This window comes from Apiotrichum porosum, assembly GCF_003942205.1.
Source record: "Apiotrichum porosum strain DSM 27194 chromosome Unknown scaffold_23, whole genome shotgun sequence".
Lineage (NCBI taxonomy): Eukaryota > Fungi > Basidiomycota > Tremellomycetes > Trichosporonales > Trichosporonaceae > Apiotrichum > Apiotrichum porosum.
The window spans coordinates 1-27,138 of NW_021167130.1; the positions used below are offsets into that span (position 1 = coordinate 1).

A 27,138-nucleotide genomic window follows, 5' to 3' on the forward strand; every position below is an offset into this window, starting at 1 on the left:
ACAACGTTGGTGTGCACAAGAGCATGTGACAATGCCACCGAATCGCCTCACACTTTTGACGTAATGAGATGCTCTTGAGAGGCATAAAAGACTGCCACAACCCCACCCACACTCATACAGCTCCCCAACACACAACTGTCTCACCACCAACAATTTCTCAGCAACATAACCATGAAGCTCGCTCAAGTTGCCCTCCTGGCGCTCGTCACCAGGTCCTCGCCGCCCCCACGGCCGAAACTCGCGACGACAGTAGTGGCAAGTCTCTCGGGACCATCACCACCAAGGCAGAGTACCTCGCACTTCACGCCAACCACCGCCTAGTGCACAATAACGGCAACTTCATTGCCCTCGATGTCGGCACCAATGACTTTTGGCAAGTCGGCGACCCCCTTCTCTCAGACGTCAAGTCTGCCTGGACCAGCTTCACTCCGCCCACGACGAGTGTCAAGCGTGACGCTGTCTCTCTCGAAGGGAAGCGCGACTCTCCTGGGAGCTACTGCAACGGTGGCCAGTGTGTAGCCGATTGGCAGTGTTCATATGGGTGCTGGCTCGGGTGCGTTGGCGACTACCAGTTCTCCTTCGGGTGGTGTATCTGATATCGGCTGTCCTTAAGAAATCCTAGGCTCACATATTACATAGCAAGGCAATGACTGCAACAATGCAAGACCTCTTGAGCCACCTCTCCGTCTTTCTGTCTTTGTGTTTCTCTCCCTACCCGGCCCATTCGTCCCTTTGCCGGCGCCGGTTCTCAGTCCTCCTCTGATCAATTTCAGCACTTCCCATGTACATATAGGCATGGTGTGGCTTTGAGCTAGAGGGGTTTTGGCGCACGCACCGGATGGTAGACCGTAGCAGCCAGGTCTCGGCCGAGTGTACCAGTGACCGAGGGAAGCAGCGGGGGTCGTGGCTGTGGCGGCATGTGCATGCGGCGTACCTGTGGCAGAGGCTCCTTTCGTCAAGAACAACAGCCACAAGCGATGGATGACTGGTTCCGTCAGCTTTCTTGACTGACACTGTACCCTGTATACGGGGTGTACAGCAGCCTCGAGTTCTGCGTATATACAAGTGGACGTGCAGAACATCTGCCGAGACGAACCATGCCGACTTGGCTTGAAGTGTGCCAAGTGCCACAGTCCCAAGTCACCGACATTTGAGTCGCCACTAGTCCAGCCAGGAACCCCGACCGGAAGAACAAGGAGACATGCACAATGGGCCCCCCCTTTGTCTCGCCTAAAAGAAGAGGCCTCGCCCTCGTCTTACCGCAACGGTAAGCACCCCGAAAGGCAAGGCCGCATCCCCATTGTACACTACACTTCTCAGTTTTACGATGGCATAGGGCCTCGCTCACATTTCTCCACCGCACCAAGTCCTTCCTCGTAACGCTCCATCTATGTACCCATCAAAGTAACTTGATGGCATCCGCCACAGGGTTATCCATGTTTCCCTGCTTGCTTGAATACCTCATAGCACCGGGGTGTGTGAGTGCGGTTGCTTAATGGCGGTGGGACACATGGTTGGGCTTGTATGATCAGCCCAACAGCCAGCGACAACGTGTACATCTTGATACTGTACCCCGGCTGTGAACGGTCAACGGCTGTGGCTACGGCCATGTTTACGGCCATGGCTATGTCTACGGTCACACTACGTCTCCTGCTATGGCTACGGCTAGTCCACACTCCGCCATGTCGGTAATCCGTGTGAGGAGGATAGTCCAATGTGATCGACAAGCGCGTGTTTCACCCCAACAGTAGTATACTCGACGCCACATTGCATTTCAGAACATATCCTACGGTAGCGTGGGCAACGCTTCTGGCCTTTGGACGCGCTGCTGCTGGAATTCGGTGCACTCGGGTTGCAGAATTTCTAGGGTCTACCTCGGTTCCGGTGTGGGGGGGAGGAGGTCAACATACATATTCTGTGTGCGCACATACATGGTACAGGGAGAGGTTGAACGGTGAAGTGAAAAAAGGTACTGCTCAATTGAATGGCAACGCCGGAGAGGAGTCGTCCGAGAGGAGCCATGAGTCATGCAGTGGACGGTGTTTGTTTTATTGTTCTGTCTGGCAAGACGTCCGGCCCTTCGCTAGAATGAGTCTAGCGCCTGTGCTGCACCGTAGTCGTGGTCCCATCGGCTGTAGCCCACTGTCGCTCGGGTCCTGACCACATGTCAATGTTGTGTACATACTGTCTCTCCAGCCCTAGAAAGCGAGACCCTTGAGTGACCTTTTCCAGTGGTCGATCATGTGTACGCCGCATTCCTCCCCTCGTCTTGCTGGTACTGCAGCACCATAGGGTGCGTACCTGCGCATGATGCTCTCCGTGTTGACCCAAAGCTGTAGAAATACGCTGAATGCCGGGTCGACGGTGTGTGTGGTGGCGACGACCACTCCGGGTCCATCTATCCCTGCTCCCCTAGCTCCAAGGTCTGCAAGGTATGCTGGAGTTGGCCCGCAGCACGGCACACCGGATAACGCGGTATATAATGTCCTCGCTCAATGGTTCTGCTTTTGTGTCTCTACTGGTGGCCGGAGGCGTCCGCTGTGGCGTGTGCCGCCTTTCGCCGAACGGCCGCACGTTTGGCCACCTTGAACATGTCCATGAACCATGAATGGTGCGGAAAGCGCAAAGTGCAACACGTCGTGTGCGCAGCCCATACCCACACGTCGCGATGCATGCTCACAACAAAAGAGAACCCGGGGCGCGATCTGATCTGGTCTTGATCTCATCTGGGAACGGTAACGGAGCAAGAAAAGAAGCAGGTCCAAGCCCTCAACGCCAACATGCGGATCAGAGGGAAGCAGGGAGGACACCTTGAATGGTGTGGCGACTTTGGTTCAAGTGAATATCAAGCCCCACGCCTGTGGGGTGCGGAATACGGCCCCGCCACACGTGTTCGGCAGTACGTCGCGGCGCCACTGCGAGATCTATTTACCGACGAGAGCCTACATCCTGCTACTGACCGGGGGGGCTTGTGGTCTGTCTGTGTGGGCAGAGCGCAGAGACGCGCTGAGCAGGTGCTGTGCTGTGCTGTGCTGTACTGTGCTGTGCAGAGAGGTGATGTGGGAGGTGGGGAGCAGATGCTCAGGCTGAGGTACTCAGAACACGTCGTCGCGTGGACGTACGTGCTACAGCGTCGGCAGGCCTTCCATTATCGTAATTCTTGCTCGTCTTGCCGTGTTCCGGCCGCGCCGTGGTTCCCGCGGAGCCGAGGGTACTACCACCCACGCGATCAGGCTTATGCAAGAGACAGAGGACCATTTCACAATTGACACGCATACAGTTATTGAGCATTGTGGCTGTGGCACTCCCCCTTCGTCGGCAACGCGTCACTGACCAGCTGCGGCGGTATGGGTATTTTTGGCTTCAATAAGCCGTTCAGGTTCAGTTTCGTGCTTTTTGGGCGTGGCGAGGCCACCTGTTGTACAGTTATACAGTTACGCTTTCTGCCCACCATGCACCATGCCACGGCAGTACCAAAGTAGTGGCGGCAGTTTGTGGGCAAAATGTTCACATCAACAGCCGGTCCTTTCCAGCCATTGCCAGGCCCTTCCTTGTCAGGCAGATTCCCGTACCTTGTTTGTAACTTTGACCGGGAAGGAGTGAGCCGTGGGAGATACGGTTCGGGCCTGAGCGCGTGTGGTGCTCCAAATTCGAGACATTGGCCAAAGCCAGTGAGTAAGCAGTACAGAGTTGACGTTTGTGGGACAGGGCGTGCCATCTGGGGAGCTTAACACAAGGCCGTGTGGAGCGCGAGCTTAACACGCGAAAGCTTTGGCGGGTTGTGATACACGATAGGAGCGGCGACGAGCAGGCAACACTACCTCCGACAATCCATAAAATCGGGTCATGAGCAAACCCAAAGGTCCAAGGGGAAGGAAGGAACACTCCCCCAACCGGGGACTTGTTGCCCCACATACGCGCGAACGGCACGGCACGGTTTTACGCGCAGCGCGTCGTCGTGTTGCCGTGTTGCCGTGCCAGGTGGCGGCGCGACTGGCGAGGCATGGCGCGTGGGAGGGTGGCGGGGACCCGAAGAGCGACCCTTTTCGATTATGCAACATGTCTGATGTGCATGCCAATACATGTCTGGCTGACAAAATGTTAGCGCGTCCGGTGTCTGTCAGTCCAAAAAAGATAGTCCATAATGTCCTTGAAAAGAAGCACCAAACTCTGTTGACGCGCGTGGAGCATTTTGCCTGCGGCACCGTGGGATCCCGCAATGTGCCCTGTTTCACGGCCGAGGGTGTGCGGGGCGGGGTCAGTGTCCGACGTGTTGGCTTTTGATTACAGAAGGGTGGAATGTGTGTGCGACAGCAGGAGAACGAGTGCAGGCAGTGAAGACACACGGGGTAACGGGGGGAAGGGGGGGACGATTGCGGCCCGCGGCTGCGCGTGGATGTTGGGGAAATGACAGAAGAAGAACAGACCAGAGTGAGTACCTCGGGGGGGGGGGCAAAAGGAGGACGGGGGGTTGTCATGCCAATAGCCAGTGTCCGTCTTGTCTGTTGCACGAGTGGGCTGGGTGGACGAGGCAGCAGCACACGACCAGTGGCCACAGTAGTCCCATGCAGTACAGGTCCCATCAGGACCATCAGGAGGTGGCACAGACGCCTCCCAGCGTGGGTCCAAGCAAACCACCAGCAGCAGAACGAGTCCCAGGTGTTTCATGGTCCCAACAACAATCGAGGTAAGCCCCCGGGTTTCAAGCGTGTGGGCTCCTCGTTCTGGCCGTCTCTGGCCGTCTCTGTGCGACGTGTGGTGACGGCACATGCCAGAGAGAGCATATGCACACCAATGTCCCCCTCTCTCCCCAGCTCTCCCTGGGTGGGCAGAGCGGCAAGCATGGGAGAGGGGGGGACAGGGCTTCTCTTGGCTGCGCGGGCCGACGTCAGTACATCAGGGCGCCACTGTGGACGCCACAGGCTGCAAGCTGCAGGCAGAGACCGGGCAGAGCGGGAACGACGACGACGACGACGGGCTGCAGCTCGTCCGACGGCGTGCACACGAAGGGAAGACCACTACGAACCCCGGGGGGCGGCACAGAAGCAGAGAAGCAAAAGCAACTCTTTGACACCACCACCACCAGTCATCACCAGCCCGCGGCCGGCCGGCCACCGATCCACCGACGAGGCTTTGTTCTTTCACTCTCTTGCTCTTGTTCTCTCACTTGTCTCCCATCCTCTCAACCCACCAGCTCCTCGCTCTACCTCCAGTTCCCTGTACACAGCGTGCAACGCAGCCCGCAGGCCGTGCACAGCGCGCAAACGGCCATAAGCAGTAGTAGTGTCCTACTGGCAGCGCGCATTTCCCTGCCCAGCAACCCCCCAGCGTCACCGTGTCATCGACCCATCATCCCAACCCACAACCTCCCCAGTCTCCACACTTCCCTTGCTCCCCACCGACCGGCGGCCTGCGCACAGACCACGCACAAGACCTGTTCGACTGAAACCCATTCCTCGCAACAGAAAGAGTTCCTGCGCTCGTTCGTCTTGCTCGTCACTGCGTCGTCGTGTCGTATCCCATTCCCACCCACATCTTCTTGGTCCCCTCTCCCCCCCTCCAACACTTAGAGTCCCTCCCCGCCCCCCACACCTACACACACACACACCTCTGTTCGTCTTTCCCGACACTGTTCCGTGTCTGCATTGCACACTTTTCCTTCAAGACGCCCAGTCGCTTCGCATCCCCCTCTCTGGCCTTGAACGACATTGCCGTGTGGTGAAACAGCCGATGCTTGTGATCAATTAGTCCACGCGGCACACCTACCCCACCCACCCGCCAGCCGTCGGCCCTTCTACCGACCTAACACCCACATCTTCACAAACTCCTCACGACCCCCGCGCAAGACGCGTATTCGCGCTCCACTCCCACTTTTGCTTTCACTTGTACCAACCACCACGCCCATCACGCCCCTCCCCATCACTACTTCTTCTTCCTCTGCATCAGAGCGCGCAAATCCCTCCCGGCGCGCCCGGTCCGTCGGAGGCAGCTTTTCCCTACATCGGTTACCACCCCCATCGCATCTTTCACCATAGCGACCATTACAGAGACGATGGCCGACACGCCGCCGCCGCAGCGCCCGGCCAGCAGGGCTCTCTCTGAGCTGTCAGAGAACGACGACCTGCGCCGTGCGAGCGCTCGCGTGTCGAGCTACTCTTCCACTCTTTCCCTCAAGGGCGGCGAACAGCGCTTGTCCCGTCCAGGGAGCCAAGTGGGCGGCGACGAACCCAAGCGCGTCTCCCTGCCTGTGCACACCATCACGCTCAACCTCGCCGACTATACAGGTTCGCCTACGACAACGCCAAAGGCGGCGGCCACGACCTCGGCCTCGGCCGTAACGGTGTCCGCCGGCCCGGTGTCCTCGTCCATGGTCCAAGCGGCGGCGTCGCCGCCTGCAACCCCCACCCCTACAGCAGCGACTGTGCCCCTGCCGACAGTCGACCCACCGACATCACCGACCACCAAGCGCAAGTCGGAACCCCCACCAAAGCCCGAAAAGCCAGCAGAGCTCACCTCGCGCCCACTGGTGTCTAGCGAGCTCGTGGTCGACTTGTCGTCGTGAGTAGCCAGTAGTTGTGCCTGCGTCAGAAATTGAGAAAACGCACTGACCGCTTTGCCTCAGAGAACCATCAGACAGCATTTCACCCCTGCTTATGGCGACTCGCGCCGCCCTTCGTCCAGCGCCTCTTGGTGGCGTCTCACAGGGCCAAGAGGACAAAGACAAGCTGCCATCGCCACCACCGTCTGCGTCGTCTTCGTTTGACTCATCCCGGTCGTCGGTGGACCTCAGCAAGCCCTACCCCAAGTCAAAGCCCAAGTGGCTGCGACGCGCTTCCATCACCCCCGCGCTGCGAACCATGTCGTCTCGCTCGCCGGCCGGGTTGTCTGTGGACCTGCCAGCAGCCGAAGCCACCGTTTCGCAGCCTGCTGGACCCCCGCCACTCCCCCCACGCAACAAGTTTCCCTCTGGCCCGCTCGACACTCCAATGACAGCAGGGCCGTCCCGTACCCCACCACCACCACCGCAACACCCTGGGCGCGCAGAGTCAATCTCGTCCATCTCGCACCACCACAACTCGCTCAGCTCGAGTGGGCGTAGCCGATGGGCATGGGGACAGAGCACCGCAGGTGTGCAGCGCTCGGCATCGAGCAACAGCATCAGCAGCACTGTGTCGCACCAGCGGATCCCGTCGTCGGCCTCGCGTGTCCTTGGCCAGGCCGGCAGTGCCGTGTCCAAGACTTGGATGCGCGCCCGCGGCGTCGGCGGCAGCATGAGCATCTCGGGGCTGGGGTCTCTGGCCCAAGTCCGCGGCATGGAGCCAGACTTTACTGGCCCGGGCTCATACTCGACTCCACCTTCCTCTCTGTCGCGCAAGCTGTCGCGCGACGTCGACATTGCGCCTATCGAGGTCGCAACTTGGGAGGAAGGCATTGTCAAGCGCCGCGCCCGTGTGGGATACCCCAAGGGCCATGTGTTTGGCCGCCCAATCGACACCGTTGGACGCACATGGGGCGTCTACGATGCCGCCGAGGAGCGCCTTGGCGAAAGCGAGTACGAGCAGCGGCGGCGTCGTTGCTTGCCCGCCGTGGTGGTTCGCTGCGTCGAGTACCTGACCACCTGGGGTCCCAAGGAGGAGGGCATCTTCCGCATCAGTGGTCGTGCCAGTCACCTGCAAAAGCTTCGCAAGGAGTTTGACGCTGGAGCCGACCTGGACCTCATGTTGTCCGACCCGGGAGACCTTGACCCGCACGCCATTGCCGGCACGTTCAAGTCGTACATTCGCGAGCTTCCCGACCAGATGCTGCCGCCATATGTCGAGTCCCAGCTGGACGAGTACCTGCACAAGCGCAAGGACGACGTTGACCTGCTTGTTGGCGTGATCGCCGAGCTGCCCAGTGCAAACTGGTTCCTCCTTGCCGACGTCATCAGCCTCATCGACCTGATCCCCCGCCACGCCGACGTCAACCGCATGAGCCACAACGCTCTGATGATTTCGCTCGGGCCCACGCTTCGTCTCTCGGGCGACCACGTCACCCTCCTTCTCCGCCACCGCGAGGTCTTGTTTGCCAACCCGCCCATGGTGTCCGTTTCCGACTTGATCGACTTTGGTTCCGACGAGCTCCTCACATTGTCCCCCACGTACGAGGACCTTGCTCTCCCAAGCCCCGTTCCCAGCAGCGCGAGCAGCATCAAGAAGCCTGCCCCGCGCCTGGCCAAGAAGAACTCGTTTTCAAACCTTCTCGGTGGCGGCCGTGCATCGGTGCGCCGCAGCCAGAGCGAGCAGGCGCTGTCTGTTTCGCCCGTCCCTCCTCGTCTGGCTTTGCCAGAGCCTGTCCAGGTCGACCTGCCCTCGTTCCGCATGACCGAGGACATTGACGAAGGTGACGAGATGGAGTCGCTCGACACCGACGTCGCCAAGGCGTCGGATGTCATCGAGGACGCCCAGTACGCTCCCGGCACTGTCGCATCGCGTGCTCGCGTCTTCTCGACCCCTACGCCCATTGCCGACCGCTTCCGCCGCACCTCGACCATTTCCGACCTGCGCCCACCCAAGACTGAGTCCATCGCGTCCTCGTTCTCGAGCGTCAGCGACTCGCTCAGTGGCATCAACGGCGAGCACGTTGACGAGCTCCCTGTCCCTCCCAACCCCTTGGTCGGCCTCCGCCGCTCACCTCCAATTTTCTTCCAGTCCAAGGCCGGCTCCCGCAGCGCCTCACCCTCGTCCACATCGTCTGTCGTCTCGAACGTGGCTGTGCCCGTGGCTCCCCCCGCCGAGGTCGTCCCCGTCCAGTCGGCCGGCAAGAAGCGCAAGGACGACGCCAGCCGCGTCCGCGACCCCGACGGCGCGCCTGGCGGTGCCAAGAGGTTGAGCTCTGGCCCGTCGCTCGACGACGAGGTACTCGTGAGGGTGTAGCCAGCGCGCGCACCCTGTGAGCCCTGCTGTTGTACACGCCACGCCGTCGCCGAGTGGTGTTCTCATGTTCTCGCCACCTTCCCATTCACCGACCTCCACCCATCCCCATTGCACCGACCCGGCTGCCCCGAACAATACCCTTCCTTTCTCGCATTCCAGTTCCCCCCAAACTTGCACGGACCCTTGTCTTGAACGATTCCACGACCCCCATGTATGAGTGATTACCTAGCTGCAGAGAGTGTGCAGCGCATGCCATGCTACATTTTTGACATTTATGCAACGTCTGCCCCCATGCGAGCGGCGAAAAACGCACTATGATTGAGCGAAGGATCCATCTTACCTCCATAGTGTGTTTTCGGGACCGTGTCGCGTAGTGGACGTGTGTGTTTTTGCCTTTTTCCGTGGTCTCTCCTCGTGTCCTCCACCCTGACGGGCCGACTGACGTAGTACGTCTACGTCGCTCGCTGGCTACTAACCTTGCCCAACTCTCCACACACCACACACCCAGGGCTTGCTCACTAGCTCAATCGGTATATGAGCGTGGCTTTGCGCCGTGCCTACAGGGCTTTTGCTTTTGCTCCTTTCCTCCGAGCGAGCGAGCGTGGTAGCGAAGGTAGCGTGAAGCGTTCATGCAACCCGGGCTCCGTAACTCCGTGCATGGCGTGGTCGTTGCCAGGCAGCAAGCAGGCGAGCTCCAGAGACTTTTGCAGGTGGGCATCGCCGGCGGTCCTCTCACACACTAAACATTACCCCTCTTGCGGAGCGTGCTTTACGGGGCGGCAGGAGAAGGAAACACAGCGACACAGTAGTGGCCCACCGTGGATCCTTGGTGGACACCCTCGTATCGCCATGAAAGTGATGCAACCAGCCCCCACCTCGTTTCGTGTGTTCCGAAACTGTGCCCCCCTTCAAAGACATGTAACGCTGTCATTAATGTGTTGGACATGGTGGACGTGCCCGGCTCGTGCAGCTATTTGGAGAGGGCCGAACTAGCAGTGGTGCTCTGGCGCACTTTGCTCTCTGTAGTCAGGGGCAGAGTGTTCACTCTGAGCGTATTCAGGTTCCCGCATTCACATCAAGTGCTTTCCGTCCCCCTTAATTATGATGATATTGCATCGGCGACTCGTGCACTCGGCCCCTCTAGTCTCTTTGGTCTCTCTTGCCGCTCCGGCCCAGCGCCAGTCCGAGCAGTACGCCTGGGGGAAAGGTGTCCTGGTATCCACACTTGCATCCTGGTCTAGTTGTCATCCCAACAATCAAGGCGGCGCAGCCACAAAGTGGCTGCCTCGGAAGCGACGCCAACCGAGTGCGCCGAGTCCGAGCCCGAGAGCCCCGACGGCCGTCGTCTCCGAGGGCCGTGGTTACACCCGCCGCGTGACATTCCAGCGGACGGCGACGGCCAGCAGGTCATGTATGCCCGTCTGATTAACGTAACACGTCTGGGTTCCAGTCTTGAGGATTTCGATGTGGAGGGTCAAAAGTTCAGAAGCACGGAGAGAAAACGGTGCCATCTGCCACGCCACAACAAGCTTCACAGCTCGCCGTCGTGGTCAGGCAATGTCCACGCATCATGGCCATCTTGTCGCCAATGCCCCCCCATGTCCCGGTACCACTTTGACGTCCCCAGACACCTCCCAACCGTCAAAAACGAACGCTTGAACACGCTCAGTGCCTCCAGACAGAGTCGAACTGCCGACCTTACCCTCAGTTACTGAGAACACTCCTCTTACGAAGGGCACGCTGCTACCAACTGAGCTATAAAGGCTGCTGATCTCTGTTAACATTAGGATAGAGACTATTTGGACCGTCTCTATTGCTCTAGCTCGTTATCAGGTTCTGCTCTTTGTATTCGTGCTATGCAGACTTGTTCTCGTTACTCTATCCTCTATCGACCTTTCCAACCTACTACGCATCCGCTTGCAGCGTCTGGAGAGTGCTACGAGTCTCCTCTTTACAATCTCTGCTATGTGTAGACAAATTTTGCGAACGATTGGAGCTGTAGTTGATGAGAAAACGGGTGAAAATGGATCCCAACAAGAAAACAGGTTGAGGAAAAAACGGCGGAGGGATTCGAAGCCGGAGTGTGGTCGGTGAGCTTTTTGGTTACGACAGGCCTTGTACAATTAATCTACCCAAGGAGCTCATCGTCGTGGGTCAACTTATTGTTAGTGCTATCCTCAATGGACCTGGTTATATAATGAAGTGCGATGAAGCCGGCAGTAGCAAAGGGCCGGAAGGAACATGACACAACACCACTGCCACGATGACGCTTGCCTTTCTATGCAATGTTCCAATTGCGCAAAAGCGCCTCGGTCCCGCTGGTGGCAGCGAAGGTGGCCTTGTCCGTCGACATGTAGGTGGCATCAGTAACGAGAAGACGTTTGACGTTTGTTCTACCTGTAGCCACCGATGCCTGCAGTATGGATCGCAGGGAGTTGTGGCGATCCCAAAACCACGTGGCCACATGGCTGGCCCATGGCCCATGGCCCATGGCCTAGCTCCTGCCTGCATGCTGCGCCCCACCGCGGTCCACTCAACCACCTCGTACTGCCTGTTTCTCGCCCCCCATCATTACTTGCCCGCACCTACACCTCCAGTCAGCATGAGCAGCCAGGGCCCTCAGTCCGACTCTCTCGTGCCGGTCACCGACACCGTACACCGTCGGTCAAGGCAAGCTCGCAAAGTGGCGATCACAACACACCCTTCACCGAGCGGCGGCCGAGACGACTTCCACTCTTGCTGCGTTCGTGGACATCTCGCGCAAGGCCAACCGGGAGCGCCTGCTGCGTCCAGAGGAGATTGCCCTTGTGAGTACCTGTCTGGCGCACATGAGCTGACAGTCAGCTCAGTTCCACAGACCTCGACCAGATGCTGGCGCTTGCGCGTAACCCTCTGGGCGCAGACCTGCCAAACTGTTTCATCAAGGTCGACTCTACCGAGCTCGCAGTTGGCTACCTCCAGTTCTACGTCCGCCAGGTCTCTTACAAGCCCGTTGACCTGCTGGCAGATATGTTGAAAATGGTCGAACCATACCCTGGTAAGCAACCTTCATGTCTTCGCTCGTTGGTTCAAGACCGTACCAACACGCACTACCCAGCGCTGCGACCTCGTGTGTCCGTCATCGTCGAGGAGATCAAGCATCACATCAACCACGGTACCAATCGCGTCTGGCTGCGTTATGCTGGACAAACGTGCGAATCTACCCCCGAGGACCGCGACAAGGCAGATTCGAAGCAGAGGGGCTCCTTTATCACAAACTTCCTTCACCATACGGGCAAGCAGATGGACATCTTTGTCCTTGAAGGTAGGTTCTTTTTGGGATTTCTCCTTTCAGTCGTTTAGCTTACACGTCAGATGTCAAGGTGTCAATGGACGCACGTACCTACCGAGCAAAAGAAGACTGGCAAGCTGTAGAGCGTGCAATGGTGTCCTGCCTGTGGCCATTGTCGCTCAATTCGGCGCGTGGCGGATTCAAGCACATACCCGAAGACGCCCTCTTCTCCCCACCTCTCCCCCTGCCGGCGCCCGATGTCGACCGACCATCCATGATGCTGGGCATTGAACAGAGGATCGCGCACCATGTCGACGACATGGTAGCGGAGTGGACGAAGCGCACAGGACAAACGATGCACCCGCAGTCCATCGAGACGGTCAAGACAGCGATGGCTCCGCAAAACACATATGGCGGAGTGGTCATCGCTGTCCGCTTCTCCAAGGACGTGACCCAGGAGGAGTTCCTCGGTCACAAAGGTGTCGACTACCACGGACCCCTCGCCGGCCCTGGACCGTCGCTATCGGTGGCCATGCAGGTGCGATCCCACGGTTCCCAACTTCCGCTCTCTCGCCCCGAAATCCAGAAGATTCTTGGACCGATGGTCGATCTCTGGAGCGTCTCTGTTATCCACAATGAGGTTCTCGTCGCAATTCTCTTCCTCTGGCGGGCATACCAAGTTTGGCAAACGAAGCAACGGGAGGGCTCGGGTGGAGCGTATACTGCCCCCGATTATGTGTTGTAGGAAGCCGAAGGCATGCTAATGTGTATTACATGGTCAGTCATACCCGCTCCAGTTGAGAGTGGATCCCGGTGACTCGGGCGTTGTGCAAGCGCTGCATGTTGGACAAGATCTGGTTGTGCTGAGTATTGTGTCGAGAGCGAGACACAAACGCGGATGCGAGTTGTGGCTGCGAATCTCCACCTGTGAGCATAACGAGCGCAGGCCGACGAAGGTGCACTGATACTGCTGCAGACAGTACGGGCGAAAGTATGAAAGGGAGTGTGAATGTAACTGAGGTAAACGCGCGGCAGTTGTCCCACCCAATGGCCAACCACACCCCCGTGTCGACGTGCCGTATATGACCCATCCGGCCTATTTACGCGGGGTGGTAGGCGCACGGCTATACGGATGTGCCTACCTAAAATGCAACTGAGGTGCTTTTAAAAGCGCTTAGGTGTGTCCTCTGTATTCACCAGTGATGACGGTGAACGTTTTGAAAGGCTATCCAACGGTGCACATTGCATAGCTCCAGCATCAAAATGGACCGAGAAATGGACCGAGAAAGATGGGATCGCAGGTGATCCTCTATCTAATTGAGAGAGGCAAGGTCATACCCATTGTGCTCATCGTCTACCGTTCTCTCACCCACCAGTGGCCCAATGCCCTTTACCCACAGGTAGCGGCAATGTCATGCCTGCTCGCCCGGTACCAATGCGAGTCAGATGCGTACATTGTTATATGTTTGGGATTTGTTATTTACACCGCGCCACAGCCACGACGCCAGATTATAAATCGCCACAGTGTCCTCTACACATCTACCGTCTCCCTGCACACACCTCTCCCATTCGCTCACATCGCCGCGACCTTGGCTTTGAGGCCCTTGCGCCACTTTCCCGCCGTCGTAGCCATCGCACTGGCCGCATGGGACAGTTCCCCGCCAGAACCGCCAGAACCGCCACCACGGGGGACCATGAGCGTGCTGGACCGGTGCAGCTTGGAGATTGCCTTTGTCATATGTTTACCCCCGCGCCGGGCCGTGCTCTGGATACGGTGCGGCCGTTCCTCGAGCTCTTCACGGAACACGGGCCGGTCGACATCGTACCCGTCGTCTTCTTCCGTCTCGATAAACTCGTACACTGGCTGTAAAGTTAGTGTCGGCAAAGCGGTCTTAACTTACCAGGCGGTGGAGCACCAGATGGATCATGGCGACGACGGTGCAGAAATCGGTATTGTACCGCTTCTCGGCGCGGCGCATGGTTTCCAGAAACTCGCGGTCGAGCACGATCCACACGTTCGCGTACGCTGCGGCCGCGTACAGCGTGTGGATGTCGCCCACTTGCGCAGGCTTGGTGCTGAGCAGCAACTCGGCGAGCTCGTCGCCGTCATAAGCCGTCGTGAGGGCAAACTGGAACCGGCGGAGCGACTCGGTCATGTTGTATGGCTGTGGCAAGTTGAGCACTCGCTGTGGACGGCTCGGCGCGTCTGGCTCCTCTTCCTCGGAATAAGGCGAGAGAGGATACTGCGTGTCCACCTGTTGCGGGCGAGAAGGCAGCGGCGGCGGCTGGTGGACACTGCGTAGTGGCGGAATCTCTAGCTGGTCCTCCGGGTTCTCGCCAACAGGGGGGAATGGCGAGCGTCCGGGTGTGGGGGCCATGGTGGACAACGATTCGGGTGGTGTCGGGCGACCTGGCGGCGTTGGGGGAACGAACGGCGACTCGGTGGGTGTGTATGGCGGTGTGAACGGGTCTTCCCTCGCCTCGAGACCAGGTGATGGTGTGGGAAGAATCAACTGGGGAGCAGCGAGAACGACGTCTCGAGTCTGGTACGCAACCCGTAATCGTGGTTCACGAGCCTCGTAACCCGATCCCATCTTGGACCTCGCCTCGTACCCAGCCGCACGAAGCGGCGGGGTGCTCCTGGTGCTGCTGGACACAGACGACGCGCGAGCCGGCAGCTGCGGTGCACGTGGTGGAGGTGGGAATGCCGCTGACCCACGAGCGGTGACAGTGTTGGTGCGTCTGGGCGGAAGCGAGGGCGGTGCAGAAGGTGTGGAAGGAGCAGGAGGAGCAGATGCCTTGCTTGGTCGAGCGGCGTAGGGAACTCGCAGTGGAGCAGGAGACTGTGCCGGAGTCGGAGCCGTAGATGACCGCGTCGAGGTCGGTCCTGATCCAGATAATCCAGCAGGGCTACTGCTACCAACCGCCCCTACCGTCCCCGCACGGCGCGGCGGCGGGGGCGGCGGCGCGGCCGGGGCAGCCGACATCGACGATCGTTTCTTCAGCTTGGCAAGCATGGCCAGGAGGATGATGGGGGGATTTAGATGGTCATTGAATGGTTGGTGAGAGGCGGTGTTAATGTTGGGTTCTGACAAAGTTACCGTAGTTACGTTGTCGGTCAAGACCGCGCAGTCATTTACGCATTTTCCCCGCAAAAGTGGCGCCGAAGCAGCGACGCAGCCGTCGTCGTCGTCGACCCGGGCTCTCGAGTCAGCAGTTGATGCGTAGCAAGTGCATCCCCAAGTTTGTCAGCAAGCATGCCCAAGAGAGTCACACCCTTCCAAGCTGCGTGCTTTGCTTTAGCAGTGTTCTCGCGTGCACGGTCGTTCTCCTGCGGTCAAGTGGAGGCCGACTTGCGTTATACGCCGACAGGGGCGGGCAGTTGCCGCCAAGCCTTACCCATTGCTGGTGCCGATTGACTGGTGTAGTTTCGCAAGTGAGCAGTCCAATGCATGAAGTACACAGCTTGCTCCCCTAGACAACCCACGAGGTCTGCCGCAACCCCTCCCCCATCACCTAGGCCACCACCCCGACATCCACATCGTCCAGTGCCGCCTCTCGGGCGTCATCTCCGTCCACAACCACCTTCATACCCACTCCAGCAGGCACGCATTTCTCCCCAAACGCATTGACCAGCTTTGCCCGCGGCGCCATACCCGTGCAGTGCAAGGGGAGGACCCAGTCCGGACGCGGCTGCACCCTGCGCACGAGGAAATCGACCGTCTCGTCCACGGGCTGCACTTCCACGGGGACGAGGTGCAGGCCGCCGACGACCATGTGTACTGGCCTGTCAAAGCGTTCCATCGCGTCGGTGACGACATTGCTGATCCCGGCGTGGGAGCAGGCGCTGAACAGGACCAGGCCCTTGCCCTTTACGTCCACGGCGACGTATCGCTCGTCCCGGATCTGCTCGTCGGTCATCCACTCGCCGGCGCCTCCGTCCTCTCCTTCCATCCACGTAACGGCGCCCACGAGGCCGCGCTCGTACGGGTGCACACGCGGGATCTCGCCCGAGACGTGGACTCCCGTGCTGTCCCCCGCCGCGCTCGTGACCTCGTGCGCCTGGTCGTTGGGCACGGCCACGCCGTTGGCCGCGGCCATTTCGGCATACGTCGGGTCGGCAGTCCAGTTTGTGATGGGTATGTACTTGGGCGGCGGGGCGAGGCCGCGCCGAATAGGTCTGGCCGGGTGGACGTCGACCGGGAGGGGCGGGAGGGCCTTGCCGGCGCGCGCGGCCTGCTCCTGGCGCATCTCGAGTGCGCGCACAATGCCGCCAGAGTCTGCGTAGTGTCAGCTAATCTGCACAGCACCCGCAGCTCACGATCTACGTGCCAGTGGCTCAGCACGATAGCTTCCACGTCCGTGAGGTCCGTCTTCATCGCCTGGACGTTCCGGTCGATGCTGAGGTGTTCTGGCCCGGCATCGAAGAGCACCTTGTAGGACTTGTCCCCGATCGTGGTGGTCTGCAAAGTCAGGTGTCAGCACGATGTAGCTTAGAGATTGCTCGGATCCGCACAGCTAAGCTGCAACACCCACCAGCAGGATGCTCAGACCATGCGCGCCACAGCAGAAGTTTGCGAACCGCGTGAGCGGCAGCCCCGTCAGCTCGTCGCGTTCAGCTCCAGGAGCATGGATGTGTTGTGGGAGCTCGTGGATGAAGCCCGGCGGCAGCTTTTGGAGGCGCTCAATGCTGTTGTCGACGAGGACGAGAAATTCCAGCTTGTCGACGCGTGTGGGCATGGCGGAGAAGGTAGATGAGGAAGAGAGTGGAAGGGAAGGTGGATGTTGCTGCGGTTTGGGACTGTGACGTCAGGAGGATTCAAAAGCGGCGGAGATCGGAGATGCGCGGCGTGGTGGCGGTCGTGGGCAAGGCAGGATACATCGTATATCGTGGACAGGCTATGTTTAGAGTCTACAAGGAACTAGGTGGGAGTGACAGGGCTAGGTGACAATGTTATGTGTTCGGAGAGGGAGAGAGGAGGTCGGGAGAGCGCAGATACAGTCGGTGCGAGAGGTATGCCGACGGGAGAAGGCGGCCGCGGACGGACGATCAACGTCCACAACCGCGCAACACACGCTCATACCGGATCGAGACTGGTGATGGCCGAAAGGAGGAGTTCAAGAATACGCGTCACAGTCCCAGGTGGTAGCTTTGCAAGTCTTGACTTCCAGCACTTGGTCTCGATACCACGGTGGCGACTGGAACCCGCGGTGGCGACAATGACGACCAGAGTGGCAATGACACGCATCTTGAGCGCGATCTCGTAGCGACTGGCGGCCAAGGGTGAACGACCAGGGCGGAGATTGTCTTCTCGACGGGTGATCTGGACCTTGGGACGCGTCGGGGTCTTCTCCACTTGATCCACCGCTACCCACATTGAGTGCATGCTGTCGACGAGGAAGGTAGCTTGGTCATCGAGTTTCGTGCGCTCGGCGCGTATGTCATCGATCAGGATGGCGATGTCTGGCGAGAACCATGTGGTGGGTATCGTGTCCGAGTTGGATGCATCGCTCAAGGTGATGTACGCGGTGTGTTGGTTGCTGTGATCGGCCGGCAGGGACGGGTTGGTGGATGCACGGCACAATGAGGGCTCATCGCCGTCGAGTCCTGGCGCCATTGTGACTGGGGCCATACGCGGCGGCGATGGAGATGGGTTGTATATGCGGCCGTAAAGGATGCGCGATAAGTGACTTGGATGGTGAGAAGGAAGACGCAAATTGAGTAGCACAACGAAACATATCAGCGGCTCACGGTACCACGGTCCAGCACAACAATCGGTTTCGTAAAACACCTGCCGTCCACCTTCCTCCTTTCCACACCATGTTTCGTCCAAAAGATGCTGCGGCAAGAAGCCATACTGCTTCATATAGTCCAGCGGTGTCAGACACGCACTGGACGTCCACGAACTCGCCAGTACACAGAGACGTGGGTTAAGAAGCTTTGCAACGAGCTTTGGTGCCAGGACGCTGGTGACATTGGAACGAACGCTCTGGCTGATTTCAATGCACGCTCTTGCGCCAGGGACGAACGATGAACCTCCCAGATACGAGTTGTCTGCTGTTCCTTCTGAACTTTGGACGACCACAGGACGACCACGAGAATCTGATGTTGGACGCAGGCGATGAGGCGAAGGAACCCACCAATGTCCGAACGTTCATGCCCACACGCTAGATGCTTCCATCTGGCCCTCATGCTCAACCCCAACCCAAGGCTGTCGATATTGATCTCTCAGCCACCCGGCGGACTGCTGAGCTGCTGACTTGAGCGGACCGCCGGCACCGCTCCAGTTCCAGGGATGGCAAGCACCAGCTCATGCAGCAGACATCCATTGAATCAACCCCCACCGGGCCACAACCAGGGGCTATCCCGCCTCCGTCGGCCCCAGGTCTCTTCTCCGCACACTCCAGCCTACTCCAGGCTGCGCAGTCACCGCCGCCGCTTACCTGACCGGCTTTGGCCAACGTCGCCCAAAGTGACCAGTGGTATCACGCGTCTTCCCGGACGACGCAACGACCTACATCGCATTCGAGCAGCCAGTGTGCCGGCGCTTTGACCAAAGTATCAGCCTGTGCCGCGGTTCTGTCCCAGCCGGCTGGCCCATGCGTTCACCTTGTCACACAATCCTCTCTGGCGTTTGCATTCCTGTCGCCGAAACGGCCATGTCCAGCTGCAGTTGGCTCGCCTGCACGCCTCTCGGCGGCGCCATCCAGCCTCGTTCGCCACGAAACCTACCCCCGTCCTGTGGGCCGGTCGTTACAGCGCGCGGACACTGGCTGCCGCTGAGACACACCGCCTCCTGGAACGCGTCTGCGTTCCGTCATCCGTCAAAAAAAGCTATTGCGTGGGTGCTCCGCCTGACTCTCTCGCGATCCCCGATTACCGGAGATAACATCGCAGAACAGTGTGGGGAAGCAGGGGTGGCCAAGGCCCAACGGCCAGGCTTAGGATCCTAGGTTTCCTTACGAGGCGCGCCCAGATCAGGACTAGCAGGACCAGCTCCTGACGCCAGAGCACGCATATACACGCCGCCAAAAAAAGAAGAGCCATGCGCGCCATCCTCCATCCTCCGTCTTCCACGTTGCGTTGGCCACGGCGACGCGCGGCGACGAACAAGCGGGCGGCGTGTACTGGCCGTCGGCGGCCGGCGGACGTTGATGTGGTGAGCCCGATGTTGCGGCGGTGCTCCGCGGCTCGAGGGCTCCACAGCACCTGGAAAGCCCTCTCTGCCTCGGGCTCGGGGCTCGGTGTTGCCCTATGTGGCGTATGGGGGGGCCAGGAAGCAGGACAGAAGAATTGGATCAATGATGGACTGGAGAGAGATTACGATTATCAGATCCCACTGGCCGCTGGAGCCAAAATCACACAATCACATGTCCTGGGACCTGGGTGTCAACAAAAGCGGTGCGCGATGGGGATGCCGTAAGGTCGACGCGTCAGCCTTGAAATCATGGAGCCATGGCAGAACTGTATTTGGCAGCATTAGGATATCTGTGTTCATGGCCCCATGGATGTTGCGTGCGCGCGATAACCGTGGTGGTTGTGGGTATTAGGCCTTGGGGGAGAGGGAGATGCGGCCGTAGGCGGGGGGGCAGCGTGGACGGGCAAAGGGTTCAACAGGGCCCACCCACCCATACAGCGCGCGCGGGCGACGCGGTCCACTCTCTGACGCGGCATGTCCCGAACAAGGCAGGCGGCGAGTGGGTTTGGGTGGGTGGGTGGTGGCGGCGGTGGTCTCGCGCAGGATGGGTGGAACACATGCATCCCGTACAGGCAATATTCTATCTCATTGCACGCACACGCGCACAGAAAGATAGCCCCCGCTGCATCGTCGTGGCCAGCGCAGGGAATGCGCAAAGACGCGGGTGTCCGCCCGTCCGCCCGCCCCAGCCTTGGCATTCATCGCTCTCGTACGGCCCACACAGTCTGCGTCTTTAAAAGGACTCCGATCCGTCATCTCTTTTGTTGTTCCCCACCAACACACTCCTATAGCACCCAAGCATCCAGCGCACCTCTACCCGTTGCGCATACTACCACTTTCACCTTCGCCCACGGCAAGGAATTTATGTTCTCGAACTCTCTTTGCAGCGCTCACAACTCCCACCGGTGCGTGTCTCTCTCTTTCACTGCTGCTGGTCGCGTGCCAGCAGCGCCCTCGACCCACCTCAACCACCGTGAACACTGCTGATTCTCCCCAGCGGCATCACCCACACCGCCGCGCCCACTCTCATATCCCAGTAATTGCCATCATCCACCCCAGGAACCTCTCAATCTCAAATCTCTCCAACAATGTCCCCGACTGCTCTTCACGTCAACGGTCACCACGACTCGTTTGCCCTCCCTAACGGGTCGGCCGACCAGTCCAAGGTGCACCCGAGTGCCCGCCGTGCTCCTGCCGGCGGCCTCATCAAGGTCGAGTCGGACTCTACTTCCTACGTGGATGGTGGCATCAAGGCTAGGTTCACCGACCGTGGCGCGGACGTGGTCAGTGAGTAACAAAACAACCAGCTATACGACCTTTCTTTCATGCAATAGCTGACCACCCTCTCCAGAGACCGCGGATGGGAAGTTGACGGTCAAGAAGACCGAGAAGAACTTTGAGTTCTTCACCAAGAGCACCGTCGGCCGCGTCGGGTAAGTCCTACCGTGCGCCCAGCATCTCTCAGGGCCACCCCCACACACGTTTGTTTTTCTCCGCTGACAGGGAAAACAGCCTCATGCTCGTTGGCATTGGCGGCAACAACGGTACGACCGTCGTGGCCACCAACCTCGCCAACAAGCACGGTATCTCGTGGCACACGAAGAACGGCGAGCAGCAGCCCAACTACATTGGCTCGCTCGTCCGTGCTTCGACCGTGTCGCTTGGTGTCGACCCCGAGACCGGCAAGCAGGTCCACGTCCCCATCTCGGACATGCTCCCCATGGTCCACCCCAACGACTTTGTCATTGGTGGTTGGGACATTTCGGGTGTTGCCCTTGACAAGGCCATGGCTCGCGGCAAGGTTCTCGACTATGACCTCCAGCGTCAGCTTGTCCCCTACATGGAGGGCATGAAGCCCCTCCCGTCCATCTACTACCCGGACTTTATTGCCGCCAACCAGGCCGACCGCGCCGACAACCTCATCCCTGGCGACGACAAGCTCGCTCACCTCGAGCAGATCCGCAAGGACATTCGTGACTTCAAGGAGGCCAACCAGCTCGACAACGTTGTTGTCCTCTGGACCGCCAACACTGAGCGTTACGCCGACATTATTCCCGGCGTCAACGACACGGCCGAGAACCTCCTCAACGCCATCAAGAACTCGCACGAGGAGGTTTCGCCCTCGACCATCTTTGCCGTCGCTACCATCCTTGAGGGCTACCCCTTCATCAACGGCTCGCCCCAGAACACCTTTGTTCCCGGCTGCATTGAGCTCGCCGAGCAGCACAAGGCCTTCATCGGTGGTGACGACTTCAAGTCGGGCCAGACCAAGGTCAAGTCGGTCCTTGCCGAGTTCCTCGTCAACGCCGGTATCAAGCCCCTCTCGATCTCGTCGTACAACCACCTGGGCAACAACGACGGCAAGAACCTCTCGTCGGCCAGGCAGTTCCGCTCCAAGGAGATTTCCAAGTCGTCGGTCGTCGACGACATGGTCGCTGCCAACCCCGTCCTCTTCAAGACCGCCGCCGACCTCTCGGCTGAGACTGGCGAGGTTGTCAAGAAGGGCGAGCACCCCGACCACATTGTCGTCATCAAGCACGTCCCCGCTGTCGGTGACTCGAAGCGCGCCATTGACGAGTACTACTCGGAGCTCCTCATGGGCGGCCGCAACGTCATGAACATCTTCAACGAGTGCGAGGACTCGCTCCTTGCCACGCCGCTCATCTTCGACCTGGCCATCCTTGCCGACCTTCTCACCCGCGTCACCTACCGCGAGGTCCCCAAGGAGGGCGAGGCCCCCGAGTTCCAGCCCCTGTACTCGGTCCTCTCGCTCCTCAGCTACATGCTCAAGGCCCCCCTCGTCAAGCCTGGCACCGACGTCGTCAACTCGCTCAACCGCCAGCGCAACGGCCTCGACCAGTTCCTCAAGGCCTGCCTTGGTCTCGAGCACTCGGCCGACCTCCTCCTTGACACTCGTGTCTGGTAGGACCCCGGTCCCTCAAGGTTTCCGTAAACTTTCCTTTTTCGCTCACACTCGTTTTGGAAGTGGCCTTTCTTGATAGTCCTTTGATGCAGTCAAATGCCTGCGAACAGATCGGGATAGGGAGCCACCGCATCAACGGCGGCGTGGTGCTTGGGTGGGTGATGGGCGGTTGCAGCGTGCGACGTCAGGTGTCTGGTTTTGAGGTATTTACATGAAGCAAGTATATAGGACAGTGCCCATCACCAGCTGCACCAACTGCCCCGTTGGGACTCTCATTCCGTGGCCCCGGGTGGCATTACCAGTCGTGACAGTCGACGCTTGGACAACTAGAGGACCCAGCGCGTTTGACATTAACCCTTTGCGACTGCGGTTTGGCCTCGGGGGGGCTGGATCTCGATCAGTCGGATCAGACCGTCCGCTCGTTGTGGCCCCGTGGCACCCACCCGTTCACTGTTACGTTTTTGGCTGATGACACCTCGTCCGCGACCTCCGGATGTGACCCTCTGGCCCAGATCCAGACAATGTGTGCGCGCACACGTCGCCAGGACCGTTCAGCATGCCTCACCGCATCAGTGGTCCCGTTGCAGTGTGCAGCGATGGGGGCGGGGGCAAGCGCAGGCCCCTGGTGGCAGGGGTGTGTCCATCATTGTGTTGGCCGCGTTGTGGCAATGCGAGTACAAAATTCGAGCCGACTCGCAAGTGGCTTATGCTTCTCCAGACCCAGACTCGAGCGAAGCAAGAAGCAAGAAGCCAAGAAGATCAGGCGCATCGCATACCACCGACACACATACATCACGTACACCGCCCACACCTCCCCCACACACGCATCATGGTCCGCGGCCTCCGCCCCACGATCCACACGGCCTCGACACACCACGAGGTCGGCCACGCCTCCTTCCACGAGACCATCAAGCCCGCATGGGGCGCGGCGCGTATCCCCCCCGAATACCAGCGCACTCTGGTGTGGGACGAGGACGAGCAGCGGTGGCTCAACGTCCCGGCCCACTTGGGGATCACGAAGGCTGATCTCGCCGGTATCGTGCCAATGGTCGGGTATGGCGGCAGCGGCAGTGTGGCATCTGGATGTGGATCTGGGCCGGGTGCCGCCGGAACGGCCGACGGCGTCAACCTCAGCCTCGGGGTTGCCATGGGTCTCGGCCTGCTCGGCATGCCTGGATCCCGTAACGGCTCGCCCATCGAGGGCACACACAACGGCCCATACGGTTCGGCATTCTACACCGACCGCCTGTATGACCCGCTCGAGGGCGACCTGACGTCCGAGGACAGTATGAGCGAGACGTGTTCGAGCCTCGCGTCGGAAATGGGCATCGAGGCGGACGAGGAGATGGACGCGCACATGTCCTCGGAGCTCGGAAGGATGGGCCTTGGTGCGCCGGGTGGCGACGTGGGCGTGGGCGTGGGCGCAGGCGATGTGGACATTGAGGCCATCTTGAGCATGTTCAACCCGGAAGAGCGGAGTCAGGTCAGCGTAAGTGACTCACACCTCTCATTGCCCTTCAGCTCTTGGCTCACGTGTCCACCACAGGCAATGCTCTTCTCCCCACCAGTCAAGCGTACCCAGGAGCTGGAGCCGGACAACACGCATGCCAGCCTCCTCCCTCCGTCCAAAAGGGCAAAGTATCAGAACCACCCCCTGCCGTACGGATACGCCCAGTACCCTTCGTCGTCGGCCTCCAACACGCCCTCGCTGTCCCCTGAGCCACAGCCCAGGCAGCAGGCGGACGAGCTGGACGACGAACCACTCACGCCCACACCTGCACGCTACGCCGCACAGCACCAGTACAGCAGGACCAAAACCACCAAGACCCAGGCCAAGTCCCACCAGGCCAGGCTCCAGGATGCCGAGTCTGCGCTCTGGACCAGTGGCTGGGGACACAGCATGGACGAGTTTCTCGTGTCCACTGCGGCGGCCAACTGGGCCGCTGCGGGCGGGGCGCAGCGGTACGCCAAGGCTGCAGCCAGGAAGCGCTAGGCGGTTCGTTGCCTCGCAGAAACGAGCGCTGTGATGATGCCTGTGAAGTGCGTCTCGCAGCTGGCAGGAGAGGCAACAACGGATTAGTCTGTAAAACAGTAGACGAAGAACGGATAGCCAAAATAACCAACAACCAATCCCGTCGGAACGGAACCCCCACCACTCGTCAGAAGGAGTCAGTACCAGTACCATAGACACATGCCACCATCTACGCCAGATTGATCCAATAAGATGCTGCAGACACGACTAAATCCAACTCCACAGTCACGCTCACGCTCACGGCCTGAGCTTTGCCCTGAGCTGGTTGACAATAAGACTCTTGTACGCGGCGACGTCGCCCTTGAACTTTGAGAGCGTGCCCTCGGCACACACCCAGAGCTGGTCGGCGGTGGCGTTGATGAAGCGCTCGTCGTGCGAGATGAGGATGACACCGCCCTTGAACGCCTTGACGGCCTCGGCGAGGCCATCGAGACCCTCTGCGTCGAGGTGGTTCGTGGGCTCGTCGAGGAGCAGGATATGCGGGCGGAGCATGGACAGGACGGCAAACGACACACGCGACTTTTGACCTCCGGACAAGGTGCCGATACGCTGCAGACCAGTGAGACCCGTGATACCAAACTGGCCCAGGTGGGAGCGGTACTCTTGCTCGGTCTTTCCGGGGAACTTTTGCTGCAGGAACTGCACCGAGGTCATGGTCAGGTCGAGCTGGTCGACGTGGTGCTGGGTAAAGTAGGCAATGCGACAGCGCGAGTTGTGCGTCGCGGTACCCTTCTGCGGCTGGATGTTGCCGGTGAGGAGCTTGATGAGCGTCGACTTACCCGCACCGTTGGGACCGATGATGGCCATGCGCGAGTCGAGGCCAACATCGACGTTGACGCCGCCAAGGATGATCTTCTGGGGAGTGTATCCAAAGGTAACCTCGTCGAGCTGCAGGAGAGGGGGCGAAATCTTCTCCGGGTCGGGGAAACGGAAACGCTCGCTGGCGTCTTCCTCCTCGGGAGGCTCGAGCTCGGGGAGCTTTTCGAGAATCTTGATACGCGACTGGGCCTGTGGGGCACGGTTGGCGTTGTAACGCCAACGGTCGATGTACGCCTGCAGGTGCTGGCGGTAGGCGAGCTGGGTCTCGTACTCCTTCTTCTGGGCAAGCGCACGCTCCTGCTTGGTGGCGTAAAAGTTGGTAAAGTTGCCCTTGTAGTAGTCGAGGCGCTGCGAGTGCTGGTGCACAATGTCGGTCGCGACGGCGTCGAGGAACGCGCGGTCGTGCGAGACAACGAGAATGGTACCAGGCCACGTCTGGAGGTAGTCTTCGAGCCACGCAATGGCGTTGAGATCCAACATGTTGGAAGGCTCGTCGAGCATGAGAAGGTCGGGCTTGACAAAGAGCGCACGGGCGAGCGCGAGACGCATACGCCAACCACCAGAGAATGACGAAGTAGGACGCTGCTGGTCCTCCTCGGAGAAACCGAGACCGGCAAGAAGGGCACCGGCACGGGCAGGACCCGTCTCGGCCTCCATGTCGACCAAGTTCTTTTGAATGTCACCAAGACGAACCGACAGGTCGTCCTGCTCGCGTGCAAACTCGGTCTTGACAGCCTCGGGGGCGTCGGCAGGGAGGGGCTCCTTCTCCATCTGCTGGAGCCTGGCGTTGACCTCGATCTCGTCCTGCATCAACTTGTGACGCCAGACGTCGGCCTTGAGGACCGTGTTGATGGCCGTGGTGTCGTCACCGACAATCTCCTGCTCGACATAGAGAACCGAAATGTGCGTGGGGATGGGCACCTCACGGAGCGCAATGTGACGCAGAAGGGTCGACTTACCCACACCGTTACGACCAATGAGACCGTACCTGCGGCCGTGGGCCATGGTAAGGGTAGCACCGGCGAGGATACGGTTGGAAGCAAACGAGACGTCGATGTTGGTGAGGTGGATGTCCTTGGACTTGCCCTTGGCAGCACCCGACAGGTCGAGCGGGTTGACCTTCATGAACATTTCCTCGTACGTCTGCTGCTTCTTCTGGGCCTCGATAAGCTTGGAGCCTTCGTAAAGCGAACGGCGGGCACGCTTCTCGAGTTTGGCCTTGAGCTTGGCCTCAGCCTTGGCCAGCTTGGCCATGTCGACACGCGAAGCCTGGCCCTTGTTGACCGAGTCGAGGTCGACCGTACCAGACATGGCAATGGTGGCCGACATTTGCTGGGAGCGCATGTGGACAGTCTTGTCGAGACGAGTGGCCTGGGTCGTGCGGCGAACGCGCTTGGACGACTGCGACTCGAGGTACTCGACAAGACGGTTCATAAAATCGTCCAGGGCCTTGTTGTCGCTGCTGGATGGTCCAGCCTGGAGCATGCCGCGGGTCATCTCGACAATGTCATCGACCTCCTCGTCCTCGTCGTCCGCCAGACCAGCGATGTAGCTCACGACCACATCGTCGGTACCAGGGAAGGTTTTGCGCTAAAAGGTGGTCAGCGGAAGCACGACGTTGTATTTGACCCACAATGTCCCTCGCAATGGCTGTCATGGTGATTGTGTGGGGGAGAGGGATTGTTACAAGAGGCCCTCTCGTCGACGACTTTCTTCTAACCTGTACAGGCGGATCCGAGTGTGAGGGGTGGAAAGGAACGACGGAAGCAAAATTACACCCACACCCAAAGGTTGGGTCATCTTCCGAGTTTTCTGACGATCACTGGGCCAAGAGAGCATCATTTGACTCGAACAACAACATACACACACAACGCGCAAACCTCGGCCATCACTAGGGCAGCTGTATGCTTGTGCGAAGCTCTAGACGACTTTTAACCACCTCTCTGCCTTTCTCGCTCGCTCCCACCACCCTTCCACGC

General features: G+C 59.6%; 9 protein-coding genes and 1 non-coding gene across 10 annotated transcripts; 5 read left to right on the forward strand and 5 right to left on the reverse strand.

Annotated features, from left to right (window-relative positions):
• Window positions 1–120: 120 nt before the first annotated feature.
• On the forward strand, window positions 121–612 carry EHS24_005456 (uncharacterized protein; the record flags this gene model as incomplete). The annotated part of the gene is made up of 2 exons (XM_028620980.1): window positions 121–511; window positions 573–612. Coding segments are annotated over 2 exons (431 nt in total), but the record flags the coding sequence as incomplete, so codon positions are not given.
• Window positions 613–6,052: 5,440 nt separating this feature from the next.
• Window positions 6,053–8,915, forward strand: EHS24_005457 (uncharacterized protein; the record flags this gene model as incomplete). The annotated part of the gene is made up of 2 exons (XM_028620981.1): window positions 6,053–6,558; window positions 6,623–8,915. The coding sequence occupies 2 exons, from the start codon at window positions 6,053–6,055 to the stop codon at window positions 8,913–8,915; spliced, it is 2,799 nt and encodes a 932-aa protein (XP_028471720.1).
• Window positions 8,916–10,584: 1,669 nt separating this feature from the next.
• On the reverse strand, window positions 10,585–10,680 carry EHS24_005458. The gene has a single exon. It is a non-coding gene; the product is annotated as a tRNA-Thr (tRNA).
• Window positions 10,681–11,517: 837 nt separating this feature from the next.
• Window positions 11,518–12,931, forward strand: EHS24_005459 (uncharacterized protein; the record flags this gene model as incomplete). The annotated part of the gene is made up of 5 exons (XM_028620982.1): window positions 11,518–11,575; window positions 11,628–11,722; window positions 11,760–11,952; window positions 12,013–12,219; window positions 12,270–12,931. 5 exons carry the CDS (start codon window positions 11,518–11,520, stop codon window positions 12,929–12,931), a joined length of 1,215 nt encoding a protein of 404 aa, XP_028471721.1.
• An 828-nt stretch (window positions 12,932–13,759) lies between these two features.
• Window positions 13,760–15,203, reverse strand: EHS24_005460 (uncharacterized protein; the record flags this gene model as incomplete). Its single annotated transcript, XM_028620983.1, has 2 exons — window positions 13,760–14,050; window positions 14,088–15,203. The coding sequence occupies 2 exons, from the start codon at window positions 15,201–15,203 to the stop codon at window positions 13,760–13,762; spliced, it is 1,407 nt and encodes a 468-aa protein (XP_028471722.1).
• Window positions 15,204–15,702: 499 nt separating this feature from the next.
• EHS24_005461 (uncharacterized protein) lies at window positions 15,703–16,926 on the reverse strand (the record flags this gene model as incomplete). Its single annotated transcript, XM_028620984.1, has 3 exons — window positions 15,703–16,466; window positions 16,508–16,649; window positions 16,723–16,926. 3 exons carry the CDS (start codon window positions 16,924–16,926, stop codon window positions 15,703–15,705), a joined length of 1,110 nt encoding a protein of 369 aa, XP_028471723.1.
• Window positions 16,927–17,264: 338 nt separating this feature from the next.
• Window positions 17,265–17,804, reverse strand: EHS24_005462 (uncharacterized protein; the record flags this gene model as incomplete). The annotated part of the gene is made up of 1 exon (XM_028620985.1): window positions 17,265–17,804. The coding sequence occupies one exon, from the start codon at window positions 17,802–17,804 to the stop codon at window positions 17,265–17,267; it is 540 nt and encodes a 179-aa protein (XP_028471724.1).
• A 2,669-nt stretch (window positions 17,805–20,473) lies between these two features.
• INO1 (Myo-inositol-1-phosphate synthase) lies at window positions 20,474–22,311 on the forward strand (the record flags this gene model as incomplete). The annotated part of the gene is made up of 3 exons (XM_028620986.1): window positions 20,474–20,672; window positions 20,737–20,818; window positions 20,898–22,311. The coding sequence occupies 3 exons, from the start codon at window positions 20,474–20,476 to the stop codon at window positions 22,309–22,311; spliced, it is 1,695 nt and encodes a 564-aa protein (XP_028471725.1).
• An 826-nt stretch (window positions 22,312–23,137) lies between these two features.
• EHS24_005464 (uncharacterized protein) lies at window positions 23,138–24,301 on the forward strand (the record flags this gene model as incomplete). The annotated part of the gene is made up of 2 exons (XM_028620987.1): window positions 23,138–23,797; window positions 23,855–24,301. The coding sequence occupies 2 exons, from the start codon at window positions 23,138–23,140 to the stop codon at window positions 24,299–24,301; spliced, it is 1,107 nt and encodes a 368-aa protein (XP_028471726.1).
• Window positions 24,302–24,477: 176 nt separating this feature from the next.
• Window positions 24,478–26,816, reverse strand: EHS24_005465 (uncharacterized protein; the record flags this gene model as incomplete). Its single annotated transcript, XM_028620988.1, has 3 exons — window positions 24,478–24,535; window positions 24,582–26,749; window positions 26,793–26,816. The coding sequence occupies 3 exons, from the start codon at window positions 26,814–26,816 to the stop codon at window positions 24,478–24,480; spliced, it is 2,250 nt and encodes a 749-aa protein (XP_028471727.1).
• Between the last annotated feature and the right edge of the window lie 322 nt (window positions 26,817–27,138).